Source organism: Podarcis tiliguerta (assembly GCF_965153285.1).
Source record: "Podarcis tiliguerta genome assembly, chromosome: 5".
Classification (NCBI taxonomy): domain Eukaryota; kingdom Metazoa; phylum Chordata; class Lepidosauria; order Squamata; family Lacertidae; genus Podarcis; species Podarcis tiliguerta.
The window spans coordinates 38,186,796-38,201,436 of NC_139538.1; the positions used below are offsets into that span (position 1 = coordinate 38,186,796).

General features: G+C 45.4%; 1 protein-coding gene across 2 annotated transcripts; it reads right to left on the bottom strand.

Annotated features, from left to right (window-relative positions):
- Positions 1 to 784: 784 nt before the first annotated feature.
- Positions 785 to 10,266, bottom strand: SLC35G2 (solute carrier family 35 member G2). Of its 2 annotated transcripts, none has more exons than XM_083440686.1 (2): positions 9,899 to 10,266; positions 785 to 2,859 (listed from the first exon to the last, which is right to left on the bottom strand). In XM_083440686.1, exon 2 carries the CDS (start codon positions 2,839 to 2,841, stop codon positions 1,603 to 1,605), a length of 1,239 nt encoding a protein of 412 aa, XP_083296812.1. In that variant the 5' UTR covers positions 2,842 to 2,859; positions 9,899 to 10,266; the 3' UTR covers positions 785 to 1,602. The 2 variants fall into 2 exon arrangements, with proteins under 2 accessions (XP_083296812.1, XP_083296811.1); XM_083440685.1 differs by having other exon boundaries at positions 9,751 to 10,266.
- Between the last annotated feature and the right edge of the window lie 4,375 nt (positions 10,267 to 14,641).

A 14,641-nucleotide genomic window follows, 5' to 3' on the forward strand; every position in this document is an offset into this window, starting at 1 on the left:
ATACGCACAAGTAGAGCAATGACTCTGGGTTCGTAGAAGTATACTATGTCATCACTCTGCATTGCCATTCTGCATCTACTAACCTGTGACATAAGCCCCATTAAACACAAAGGGACTTACTTCTGAAGTAGGCATACAAGTCATTGTGCTGCAGGTTAACTACACAGTGAATTCTTAATGAGCGCCTGGACATTAGCTTCAACACAGCAAGACACATGCCTAAGCCTTTTTGCAAAATATTCACATTTTCAGTTTGGGAAGAGGATACTTTAAATCCACTTACATTTATTCTGCAGTAGTATTTGCAGAAAATAACTTCTAGGGAGTACCTGATATCAGGTGAGCGCACCAGAGGAAAGATGTGTCCTGGCTGCTAGAAAAACAGGAAGGTCAAACTACAGATTCCAAGGACTGCTAGAAAATAAGACAGAAGCAGGAAAGATGCATGAAATGGGGGAGAACCCCTGGGATTTCTTTGCCTGGTGTCACTTACGGTACTTATCAATCACATATCTGACTTCACCCATTGGCTAAAAACATTGAAAAGTGAGCCATACTGGCTCATTTTACATAAATTACTTAGAAGGATACCTGCACATTTTGCTTCATATCTTAAGGGCTAGATACTTGACTTAAAAAAAATATTAAACATTGCCAATGGCTGCCAATGAAGACCTTTGCAGGGCAGGCACTGAGTTAGAGATTCTTGGAATAATTCATGTAAAATTATTGCTGCAGAGATCAAGTATTATATTATTATTATTATTATTATTATTATTATTATTATTATTATCATCATCATCGTCATCATTATTATCATTGTTACATACATTTAAAAATTCTTATTTATAAAACATTACATATTAAAAACAAACAATATATTGTTTCCATGAGCTATCATTCTGCTCTTTCAGTGTCCATGTTCGCCTGCTGTGCTTCTTTCTGCAATCACACTCTCTCTGCTCTTGAAGCCACAGCAAGCATGCTGTGAGTTGAGGTTGTCAGGTCAGATTTCAGGCTACACACCATCAGTGAGCTCCAGTCAATGCAAGAAATGCAAATTGGCAAGCCAGATGAAATCTGTAGGGACCATATATGCATATAGCAACCTAGAATAGGTAATGTGACAAAACCTATACTACAACAAACCTCTGTAAAAACTTCCATTTAAGATCTGGTTATCTGTTGTGAGAAGCTAAGGGGCTCAGTTTGCTATTTCCTTCTGAAGACTACCTTGCCTGAGACCCTACTAATGGTTGCTTTACACAAGTGAACATCATAGTCTGATATAAAAATCTTAGGGTCTGACTATGCCTGCTAGACTCTAATGAGACATATTTTAAAGAACAGAGTTGTATATATTGAATATTGGCACTTATATACTAGTTAAGAAAATCTAATTTTCACAGCGTTAACATTTTAAAACATTTCTCCTACACAGGACAGAAATTTCTAGTGCAACTCCACTGAGCTATACTAGGGCAGATGTAACCTTTTATATTCAGACAAGAAATGGCAGTATGCTGTCAACAACACTCTACAAAAGACATACACAAATGAATATTAATTGTAGATATCAGTAAACCCAATACAGCTTTGCAGTCATTTAATACAAGAATCTAGTATCTCCTCATAATCTTGTTTTCTTAAGTCCTTCCAAGACAGTTTATAACATGCAAGGAAAAAGACACTAATGATGATAACCGCTCCCCCAATCATATCATAAATGCTGGGGAAGATGCGTAGCACAAGGAGCTGAAGGATCATAGCTATCACAATCTCCAGATGCTGCACTGTGCTGACCAAGGCTGGATGAAATTTGTTCAAGGCATAATAGACACCCAGAAAAGCCACTGTGGAACATATGCAGATGCCCATGAGATAGCCCCAGCTTGTTCCATCCAGTGGAATTATTGGCTCTTGGAGGAAAAACATGGTGGAGGCTCCCCACACTGTTCCAGTCCAGCCAAAGGTAAACAGTGCTGTCCACATGCTGACATTATCCTTAATGGACCTGTACACGATCATGGAGAGAGCTGTAGTTACACCTGCCATAACTGTCATGGTATATCCAAAGGCCTCTTTCCAGATATTCAGCAGACAATCTTCTTCATCAACAATGTTGGGGATCATGACCAGGCAAACACCAAAGATGCTACTCAGTACGGTGATTACATCAATGTAAGCCATTCGCTCATCTACTAATAAAAATGCCAAGATGGCGCTGAAGACAGTGGTGGTAGCTCTCCACATTGTAGTCCCGTTGCTTGGGGGTACTATTGCAAAGGAAGTATAAGCACAGGTAATGGAAATAACGTTGCATACTCCATAAAAGAACAGCCGCAGTCTGTATCCTTTCGGTCCAAAAGGTTCCTCATGGTAGTAGCACACAACTAAGACGGAAAACACTTGTAAAACAGAACGAATGAAGATCAGTTCTAGAGATGGCACTTTGGAACGATCAGAAGCAAGTCTCGTTATCAGGGCAACACAACCATGGGCCAAAGCAGATCCAAAAAGCACTGCCCAAGTCTTTCTGGGCTGAAAAATGCTTCTGTCTACAAAACTTTGGCCTTGCCCACTCTTATTAGCTTCTGGCTTTTGTGGTTCCTGAGATGGGATGTCAATAGTGCCAAAGAAGGATCTTCCTCTCCGCTGGCCATTGCTCAGCAATCTTCTCTTTGGATTATCTTCCACAAAACTCTCAATGTCTTCATTTGCTTCTTCATACCCTTCCTCTCCAGGCTGTGGATAATGAGAGGTATATTTCACTGTCACTGTGTTAGGATGAATTTTCACTCGTTTTTTTACTGGATATTGTTTGGAAGGTGAAGTATCCATTTCCTCAGGTAACTAGGACTGATCACAAAGGGGGAGGGGAAAGCAAACAAAATATAATCATTTCAGCAAGGATAAACCTGTTCTGGCTGCAATTTTGTACCATCTAGAAATTATTACTGTTCTATTGATGCCTTAGGTAAGCTGGGGTTGCTTGAGCAGACACCAGATTGAATATAAATACAGGAAACCAGTGGTGACACGAGATTAGTATGCTGTGCTATAATTGTTGTGTATTGAGTCAAAGGATTTTATATCTGTATTATTATTGTCTATATTTGCATTAGGGTAAAGTAACTGCCTTTTGGTTTCAGGGGGTACAGCTACTATTGGTTCATTTAAACTGCTGTATTTGGATCCTCTGTCTTATTGGTTTCCTCCAAAAGGCAGGACTGTGATTGCCTGATATTGTTCCCTCCAAAATGTATCCTTTCTAGCTAGTCCCCTGTCCCTATAAATGTAGCTTTCCCCTCCTCAGTCTTCAGTCTTGTTTGCTGTAATAAAGAAGTGTTACTAGAGAACTGTCTCCAGCAGATTATGTCAAGAGAGCTGAAATCACAAACCCCACGTCACAACAACTGGCGACGAGGGTGGGATCCGGAATGCTGAGGAGCGGTTAAACGCAGCCCTGCCTCAGAGTCCGGATTGCAGCTAAGAACAAGACTCACTGGCCAGCTGAGAAGACGACCCTGCCACAGGACAATGGAGAGTCCAAGGGTATTGGAGCCCTTCCAGCCATCAGAGCCCCACACGTGGGAAGACTACGTCGAACGCTTCGAGTTCTTCGCAGTGGCTCAAGGGATCACCGATGCCAGCAAAAGAAGGGCCACATTCCTGAGCTACTGTGGGCCTGAGACCTTCAAGCTGGCCAAGGCATTGCTTGCTCCAGCGAAGCTAAGTGAGACATCTCTCAAAGATATTCTTGCCTGCCTAACAAGCCATTTGGCGCCTACTGAGACCAAGATGGCCCGGCGGATGGAGTTTCATGAGAGGCAGCAGCGTGCTGGGGAGTCTGTATCTGCATTTCTAGCTGAACTGCGGAAGCTCGCTCAGCACTGCGACTTCCAAAATCTGGAAGAGACTCTCCTGGATCGGTTTATCGGTGGTCTGAGCAGCAAGAAAGCCAGAAGACGCATCGTGGCTAAAGAAGAGGTTACCCTTGCTTCAGCCTTGAAGGAGGCCACCGCCACGGAGAATTATGAAAGAGAGGAGCTTGATGCCAGTCGCAAGGCCCCTAAGCCACAGATAGAAGTTGCGCATGCCATGGACGAGCTAGAGGCTACTCCGAGCCAGAGCCCAGTCCGTGGGGTCGAGTCAGTGCGTCAGGCCTGCACAGTGCACAAAGATCACCGAGGCAGGTGTCCAGGTTGTGGCGGAAACCATGAGCGGAAGAGTTGTCGTTTCCGGGATGCTATGTGCCGGACGTGCGGGAAGACAGGTCACATCGCCAGGGTCTGTAGATCGGCGGCGTTGGGAGCGACAGGAACACCTAGACTGGAGCATCGCAGACCGCCCACAGCAACCCATTTTCTAAAGGACTGCCACTATGTAACGGAGATCAACGGGAGGGTCGTGCAGTTCCCAGCGCAAGGCAAGGCACACGTCAAGGTGAAGATTGAGGGTCAGCAGTGCGACATGGAGGTGGACTCCGGATCTGGATTCACTATCGTGTCGGACCAGACCGCGAGGACATTCTTCCCCAGGGGTAAGTTGCCCCCTCTGGAGCCCTTCCCGGCAACCTTGCAGTCATACTCAGCGGGCCGCATCCATGTTATGGGAATGTGTGCCGTGAGAGTTCAGTTCCGGGACAAACAGGCTGTACTCAAACTGGTGATTGCGAAGGGCAGTCGCCCCAGTCTCCTGGGCACTGACTGGTTCCCCGCCCTGGGACTGAGTATATCAGGGCTTAATTCAATCCAAACCTGCCCTGAGATGAGCGAGGCATTATGCAAAGAGTTTGCTGGTCTCTTTAATGGAAAACTGGGTTGTTATAAAGGGCCCCCAGTTGACTTCGAGTTGGACCCTGGGGTGGCCCCAATCCGACTCAAACCAAGGCGAGTGCCATTTGCACTGCAACCCAAGATCGAAGCAGAGCTGGATAAATTGGTCAAGCAGGGAGTTCTCTCACCCGTGGACTCTGCTAAGTGGGAGACTCCAATCGTCACGCCCCTTAAAGCAAATGGGGAAGTCAGGATCTGTGCAGATTACAAATGTACTATCAATAAGGCACTCAGGGGAAACTCATACCCCATTCCAGTCGTATCACATCTGTTGGCTAAACTGGCTGGGGGCAAGGTGTTTGCCAAAATTGACCTGGCACAAGCCTACCAACAGCTGCCAGTAACCCCACAATCAGCGGAAGCACAGACTATTGTCACACATAAAGGGGCGTTCAGAGTTAACAGATTACAATTTGGAGTTTGTGTGGCCCCAGGGATTTTTCAAGGGCTCATGGAACGCCTGTTAAGAGGTCTGCCGGGGGTCTTGCCATTTTTTGATGACGTTTTGATTGCTGGAAAAGACCCACAGGAACTGGTTGCGCGTGTCCGTGCAGTGTTGCTCAAGTTCAAGGAGGTGGGGTTGCAACTGAAAAAGGAAAAATGCAGTTTTGGGGTGCCAGCTGTGGATTTCTTGGGGTTTAAAATTGATGCATCAGGCATCCACCCCACAGATGCTAAGATTAAGGCCATCATCGAGGCACCACGACCACAGAACAAGACGGAGTTGCAGTCATTCCTGGGACTTATTAACTTTTATCATTCGTTCTTACCCCATAAAGCTTCGGTAGCTGAACCATTACATAGACTGTTGCAGAAAAAGAATGTGTGGCGATGGGGGCAGGGGCAGCAGAAGGCTTTTGACTCCTTGCGAAGAATGCTGAGTAGCGGGAGCGTCCTTGCTCATTATGATGAGTCAAAGCCGCTGGTCCTGGCATGTGATGCCTCTCAATACGGCCTGGGGGCGGTGCTGAGTCATAGGGAACTGGATGGGTCGGAAAAGCCCATCTCTTTCTATTCCCGTACGTTGTCGCCCACGGAGCGCAACTATGCTCAAATTGACAAAGAGGCGCTTGCAATTGTGGCAGGAATCAAAAAGTTCCATGATTATGTGTACGGTCGCCATTTCTCCATTGAAACGGACCACAAACCACTGTTAGGGTTGTTCAACCCGAACAAACAAACGCCACAAATTCTCTCCCCCAGAATGTTGCGTTGGTCTATATTCCTGAACGGGTTCCAGTACACCTTGACCCATGTGCCGGGGAAACGGTTGTGCCACGCTGATGCGCTGAGTCGATTGCCCCTTCCTGGCGGGAGCAATGAGGATCCCGCTCCAGCGGAGCACATAATGATGCTGGAAACACTTCCGGGGGCTCCTGTAACGGCTACTGATATAGCTGAGAAAACGAGGAAAGATGCTGTTCTCTCCCGTGTGCTCACTTGGGTGGGGAGGGGGTGGCCAGGTGGTCCGCATGAAGACAAATTCAGGCCTTATGCGACAAGGCAGCACGAGTTGTCCATGCATAAGGGTTGTCTCCTGTGGGGAGATAGGGTGATCATCCCAGCACCACTGAGAAACAGGGTGCTTGAGACGCTTCACATGGGACACCCGGGAATGGTCAGGATGAAGTCGCTAGCCCGATGTTATGTGTGGTGGCCTGGAATGGACCAGAACATAGAACAATGGGTACGAACATGTAAGGCATGCCAAGAGGTGCGGCCAGAAGTGGCCAGAGCACCAGTTCACTGGTGGGAGCAGTCCAGATCTCCCTGGAGCCGGCTGCACTTAGATTTTGCTGGGCCATTCCAGGGGAAGGTCTTTTTGGTTGTCGTCGATGCATATTCCAAATGGTTAGAAGTGGCGATGGTCCCTAGCATGGCATCAGCTGCCGTAATCAAGGTGTTGAGGCAGCTGTTTGCAACCCACGGGTTACCTGAGACCATTGTATCAGATAATGGGGCAGCTTTTGTATCCCAAGAATTCAGGGCATTCTTGGCTGATAACTTCATAAGAGGGGTCACATCCGCGCCCTTTCACCCATCCTCCAATGGGCAGGCTGAGCGCATGGTAAGAACAGCCAAAGAATCCATTGCGCGCTTAATGGAGGGTAACTGGTCAGCTCGCATCGCGCGAATGTTATTTTTGCAGCATGCGACGCCGTGTACTGCGACGGGCAAGTCGCCAGCTGAGCTGCTCTTGGGTAGAAGACTGGTAACGGTGCTGGATTATGTCCACCCGGATAAAATGCCAAACCATAATTCAAGAGCAACCCCCCAGGCTGAGACTGACACAACAAGGTATCTCGCCCCTGAAGATCTGGTCTGGGTGAGGAACTATTCACGAGGTTCGCGGTGGGTGGCTGGTGTGGTCACCCGGGCTAGTGGACCTGTGTCCTATTATGTAACCTTGGAAAATGGGCAAGTTTGGAAGAGACATATAGATCAGCTGAGGCGCCGGGCGCTCAGCAGGGAGGAGTCAGATAATTCATCCCTGGCTAACGACGCAGAGCTGCAAGACCAGAGTGAAAATGGCCCAGAGGTGCAGTCACCAGGGGCTTCAGCAAATGAACCAGGGTCTGCTAGTCCTCATGATGACGAGGTACAGGTAGGGAACCCTGAGATGTCTGGGACTCCATCTGTTCCTGAGGAAACCCCTATAGCAGCCCCTCTACCACAGGTAACACCCAATCCAGAACCGGCAACGCCTGTTGTCAGGAGATCAAGTAGAAGTTGTAGGACCCCACAGTACCTGAGAGATTACGTCTGCTGTGCTCACTAGGGGGGGAGGGGTGTTGTGTATTGAGTCAAAGGATTTTATATCTGTATTATTATTGTCTATATTTGCATTAGGGTAAAGTAACTGCCTTTTGGTTTCAGGGGGTACAGCTACTATTGGTTCATTTAAACTGCTGTATTTGGATCCTCTGTCTTATTGGTTTCCTCCAAAAGGCAGGACTGTGATTGCCTGATATTGTTCCCTCCAAAATGTATCCTTTCTAGCTAGTCCCCTGTCCCTATAAATGTAGCTTTCCCCTCCTCAGTCTTCAGTCTTGTTTGCTGTAATAAAGAAGTGTTACTAGAGAACTGTCTCCAGCAGATTATGTCAAGAGAGCTGAAATCACAAACCCCACGTCACAACAATAATCATTAATGCACATGCTATTATTAGACAGTTTATGCTTGGTGTTTACCTCCCCTGCAATTCCCGTACCATTTTTCCTATGCTTTAATTTGTTATTGCAGTTCTAGAAACGGTTCATTCTGAAGGGCTCTTTACACTTAAGTAAAATATAGAGAGATTCCATTTTGACCCAGAAGGTGACCTTGTGATGGCTAGATACAGAAACCAGCTTTGATACAGAATATGTCACAATTTGGCCCAGCAGCTGTGCACAATTACACTGGGGTGTCATGCAGCATACGTTAACATGATATAGCTGCAGTGATATGTAGTTATCCAGCAGGTACATCCTAGAATGCTGTATTTGTGTTCCAATATTATTTCCACTGCTGTTGATGCTCCTTAGTAATGCTATACCAGATTAAGTGTTTTTGTTGTTTATTTTAACACTTTTAGGCCACCTTTTTAGGGTCAAATGTGTCCAAAACAGGTTTAAAATGTAAAATTGAATCAACAGCACTCAAATCTATGAAATATGGCTTTGCTAACATAGCTGTCTCTGTAGTGGCTAAAAACCTTTAGGGTGAAGATGCCCTATATACACGTTACCCCCAGTTCTATTCTTCTTTACCTATTTCTGTGCAATGCAACAACTTTAGGGATGGTAGCTTTTTCTGATGTTGTCATGTTGACCTGTGCTACCAGACCAGTACTGATGTTCTTTGGAATGCTAGTGTGATGCTACAGGTTATGTTTTTGAATGGGTGCATAAGTCAGCATGCTCAATCCCGAACATACAGTTAGTTAGTTAGTTAGTTAGTTAGTTAGTTAGTTAGTTGCAGGCACAGTAGCTCATAAACTCAGGTCTAAAATTTCTAAGACGAACTTTCGAAACATTGTACCGATGCTGCTAGCTAAAATGGTTCAAATGACAAATTTAATATTGCTTTCTTCTTATGCAAACATAAACGAACTTAAGTCATCCACCTCATTCTCTAACCTTCCCCCTCCCCAACTGTATAGTGTTTACTTTTATGGCACAAGACACATTGCCTTATAATTAAAATGTAAAACCAGTGCTTTTTTCTGGGGGTATGCAAGGGTACGCATACCCCTAAGCATTTTGTGATTCTTTGTACTTTTGTCCATTTACTGTATTTATTTTTCCAGATTTGAACTATAAAATGGTGGTTTTCTTGAGGCAAAACGAGAGCACCCCTAAACATATTTTTTTAAGAAAAAAAGCACTGTGTAAAACCATAGGATCATAGAATTGTAGAGTTGGAAGGGATCCTGAGGATCATCTAGTCCAACCCCCTGCAATGCAGAAATCTCAACATGTGGTCTCCCATCCAATACAGTAAGTTGTTAGATTCTTAGACAGCAGACATGCTGAAAAATGAATCCGAGCCTCAGTGCTGATGTAAAATGCAGGGTGGGAATGAGGTACCCTCAGAGCTAGTGAGTGCCAGTTGAAGAGATCTCAGCAGCATGGATGCTCAACAAAACCAGAGATGAGAGAGTGTTCCTTCTAAGACATATGGCATAATTCTAGCTATAATATCAGCTGCTTGGTACAATTTTGTTGAAACTGCGGCACTCAAAAGTTGCTCTGTGGCGTTTCCCATTCATGGTTTGAAGGGATGACAGCTTTAAAGTTACATGCCTACAAAAATACGAAGGACTTAAAAGGAAACAAGGTTTTGCTTAAGCAGACACCAAATGACAGCTGAAATGTCATGCAAGAAGAGAAAACAATAAAACGACCAAATAAGAGAAAATAAAATTTACCTCTTGTTTAGAAGCTGCCGAGTAAGTGATCCCTCAAAAATATACCATACCAAGAGATGTTAAAGGGAGAAAATATGCTCTCCAGCATCCGAGAGTGTATCCATTCTTGTCTTTTAAATTTGAAGAAAACAGAATTGAGACTAGCTACCTGTGAATCCAGAAACACAGACCCAAATGTTGTCAGTTTATGGAGTGTGCAGGAGGAAAAATGTAGATTCTCTTTTGGTTACCGTCTCTTCTGTCTGTACATAAAAGCAATGAAGGGGAGAGAGAGGCTACAGCTAAAGAATCAAATGCAATGAACAGACCAGAAAAAGTGAGCATGCTCAGTAGAGCTCAAGGGCATTTGACAGCACCGTCACTACTAATTGTGGAGGGGAATAAATATCGTTCTTACTAGCAATCCTGCCAGTGGAGCATATGTTTTAGATGACACATTACAAGACTTTTGTGATCCCCTTTGGTAATGGAAGAAAAAAGCCAATCATTTAAAATATAAACGATGCGTGCTATTCATGACATGCATGGCTTGAACATTATGGTTTCCTTATCCTCTGCTGCAAAGACAGATTTTTAATTAGCATCTTAAACAGAGGATGGATATAACATAAAGGGGAAGGCACCCCCATGGTAACGGCTTTGGATTCATCCACATTCTGAGACATGATTTTATATGCTAATGTAGAAGTTCTTATGCCTTATGTAAGTGCATTCAGTGAAAATAATTTAAAGTATAAGTGGTCCTACCTGATGATTGCTAGTTAAGTGGTTAATACAATGACTGAGATGACTAACTGCTCATTTATACTGCTGGAATCCCACTGATATAAGCAGGATTATAGAAGTGGTCAGAGGTTCTATCAGAAAGCCTAAAATTTAGGGGGAAATGTACTGACTGATCAATGGAATGGCCTCCAAGGGTAAAGTCAAACTATAGTGTGACATCCACAGGGCGCAAGCCAGGGCAATTTGTATGGAGGTCAACTTGCCTAGGTGACAAGACCCTTCCCCCCTCAGCCTCACTGATGTGGTCCAAAGGAAAGCAGAGCAAGATGTTTGGCACCAGCTTGGCTGCAGGAGCTGCTGGAAGGAAGCATACAAGCAGGGTCGTCTTTAGCAGATGTGGTGCCGGGGTGCAAATATCCACCCAGCGCCCCCAAATTACCACAGATAGTGGGGGGGGGGGGGCGCAGCTGTGCACTGCCAGCCATTGGGGGGCACAACTCTCTCCCATGCCACTGCGGGAGAGCAATCCGCACAGAGGCTTGGGAGGGAAGCTATGCACCCGCCAGCCATATAGTTGGCGGGCCGCAGCTGGTGGGTGTGCAGGGAAAGGGGAGGCCGCCGGCAAAGCCGCACAGCTCCCCCACTCACTGGGGCGCTCCTGAGAGGCCGGCGCCCTGGAGCAACGCACCACTAAGCCCTATGGGAAAGACGGCTCTGTATACAAGGTGTCATCCAACCATCTTAGGGACTCCATTCTGTATTTGTGAAGGGTTTACTCCTTAGCCTTTTCTTCTCCCAAAGATATTCAGCAAGGCAGAAAAGGTTTAGGATCAGAGCTTTCCTTCTCCTTGAAGGAGCCCCATCTCCCCCTTATTTCCTTTTACAGCATGTGCAGAAAGTGCCTTCTTGACCGTTGGACCCATTGTTGGTTTCATCCGCTCAATCCTCTGGAGCCTATCTTCGCAGGTAGGCTCCAGAGGGTTTGAGACCCATTGGCTAGCCGCACGTGGTTTAGCTAGTCAGTTGAAGCTGCTCCCAGGGTGTGGCTGACAGTTTTTAGGGGAGAGCCAGTGTGGTGTAGTGGTTCAGAGCGGTGGACTTGTAATCTGGTGAACCGGGTTCGATTCCCCGCTCCTCCACATGCAGCTGCTGGGTGACCTTGGGCTAGTCACACTCCTCTGAAGTCTCTCAGCCTCACTCACCTCACAGAGTGTTTGTTGTGGGGGAGGAAGGGAAAGGAGATTGTTAGCCGCTTTGAGACTCCTTCGGGTAGTGATAAAGCAGGATATCAAATCCAAACTCTTCTTCTTCTTCTTCTATAGCTGAGAGCTGAGTGCAAGATGAGGACCCAAGGTGGACAAACTACCCAAGAAGGAGCACAATGTGTACCCCACCAAAGGTACTATCCCTCCCCCAACACCTTATATACCCCACTAACAGAGTGGAACAATATAATCATTGGATGGTATTCAATATTATATTATAATCAAAGGATGATAAGCCATCCATTCGGAGTGTGAGAAAAAAGACATCAAAAATGCTAGATGAAGGTAGAAAAGCTCAGACAGACAGCAGTACAGCTGAAATTATCAGTTTAGAAGTACTACTCTTCAAAATAATTGATGTCTCTTATGAGACTTCTCCTGAGTGCTTTGCTGGCAAACATCCAATTTCTGTTAAAGGGCAGCTTTTAGAAGCTTTGTGGTCTGCTCAACCTGTTGTAAACACGTAGGTTTGATTAGGTATTTGTTATTTACACATTACAGAGGCCCAGTTTGCAGGTAACACTAAGCCAAACCATGTCTTAGTGCAAACAAGCAAATGCATGGGCTTCCAGAGGGGAGACTGCAACCATTTTGTTCCTTCCCATGCTGCTGATATACTAAGTCATGGTTTAGCTTATCATCTAGTCAGAAACCAGGCTTGTGGTTCATACCCTCCAACATTTCTCCAGTGAAATCAGGGACATACTATTCAATAATAATAATAATAATAATAATAATAATAATAATACCATTTATACCTTTCCCACTTGACTGGGTGGCTTCCAACATATATAAAAACATAATAAAACATTAAACATTAAAAAATTTCCCTATACAGGGCTGCCTTCAGATGGCTCAGGGGTCAGATTACTCCATGTTGTTGTTTAGTCGCTTAGTCGTGTCCAACTCTTCGTGACCCCATGGACCAGAGCACGCCAGGCACTCCTGTCTTCCACTGCCTCCCACAGTTTGGTCAGACTCATGTTTGTGGCTTCGAGAACACTGTCCAACCACCTCGTCCTCTGTCGTCCCCTTCTCCTTGTGCCCTCCATCTTTCCCAACATCAGGGTCTTTTCCAGGGAGTCTTCTCTTCTCATCAGGTGGCCAAAGTACTGGAGCCTCAGCTTCACGATCTGTCCTTCCAGTGAGCACTCAGGGCTGATTTCCTTAAGAATAGATAGGTTTGTTCTTCTTGCAGTCCATGGGACTTGAGTCTCCTCCAGCACCATAATTCATTACTCCATACCCTCCAACATTTCTCCGATGAAAATAGGGACACTCTAAGGAAAAGTGGGAGATTCCAGGGTCAAATCAGAAACTGGGTCAGCTTCTGTAAATCCAGGAATGGAAAATCCAGGAATGGAAAATAGGGGCACTTGGAGGGTCTGGTGGTTTATATCTCCCCACATAAAACACAAGCTGTAACCAAGGTTTGTCTTATGCTGTACAGCACAGGTGGGGAAACTTTTTGGCCTGCTGGGCCAGATCCCTGTCCGTCCCCACCCCCACGGGCCAACTTTGACAGGTGGGCAGGACTGCTTGCCTGGCACTGGGCATCATTATGATATCAGGTAATGGACAGGTAGACTGTCCCACCCACTTGTCAAAGTCCCTTGGTTCAGTGCTTCCCGAGTGCCCAACAACCAGTTAGTTTTCAAGTGCTTGGAACCAAAGTACAAGGGACTTTGCCAGGCCTTTGCTTGGTGCTTGGGAGCTGGCTTGCAAATGGCAGGGCTTGCAAATCACTATGTGCAGCACTTCCCAAATTCCTGACAACAGCTTTCATGCATTTTGGAAGTGCTGTGCAAAGTGCTTTGCATGCCCTGTCCTCATAATAATAATAATAATTTTTATTTATACCCTGCCCATGTGAAGACCATCAGGTGGAAACTCTTACACATATGGTTCTTAAATGTAAACTATATGTTGATCTCAGCCAGCAGTTCCTAGATCAACTCTGCATCCCCAAATAGAAACCAGAGTTGGAGGTCATACATTTTCTATTATTGGGGAATAATCAGGAGTTCACCAAGTTAGTGGCTAAATGTTTTTTTTGTTGTCAAAACACATTGCAGACATCTGATCTCCCTGGAGACCTAGAGATGTAATGTTAGACTGCTTTGCCTCTTTCATTGGACAAATGTTTTGTGTCACTGAGAAGGCGGGAATTCTGTATTGATTTGCTATGGATGTTTGTATGTGATGCCAATAAAAGGTTTTATGATGATGATTTGTCCCACTTCTCTTAACACTATAGTGCAAGCGTGCCTCTCCACATGTCTATAATACGGTAACTGTGGAAATATTGCACAGCAACTAATGAAGTGGAATGATGTGTAGACAGTCCAGTATAAATCCACCACTAATGCACTATTATTGCAGCAATGACATATTGCAGAACACTCAAGTAAGAAAAACACCAGTCTGGAGGGAACCTTTCTGCAGAGTAAGTCCTATAGCAGGCATCCCCAAACTCGGCCCTCCAGCTGTTTTGGGACTACAATTCCCATCATCCCTGATCACTGGTCCTGTTAGCTAGGGGTGATGGGAGTTGTAGTCCCAAAACATCTGAAGGGCCGAGTTTGGGGATGCCTGTCCTATAGTGACACTTACTTCTGAGCAAGTAGTCATTGCACATGTACAAAAGGTAAAAATTATGAACAAATGATGTCTGTATCTTTAATAGTTGAATGAAAAAAAAAAAATCAGCATAGGTAGTCTCCACGCTCCGAGAAGCACTGTGGCTTGCCAAAACGCACCTATTCAAATTCGGTCTTCTGCAGACATCTACGCACGTGCAGAACCTTACCCGTAACGTGCACTTACATCGGGGCACCGCAGATTAGTGGAGACGCACTCTAGTGCGATAGCCCACATCCTGCAATAAAAACACAACCTGA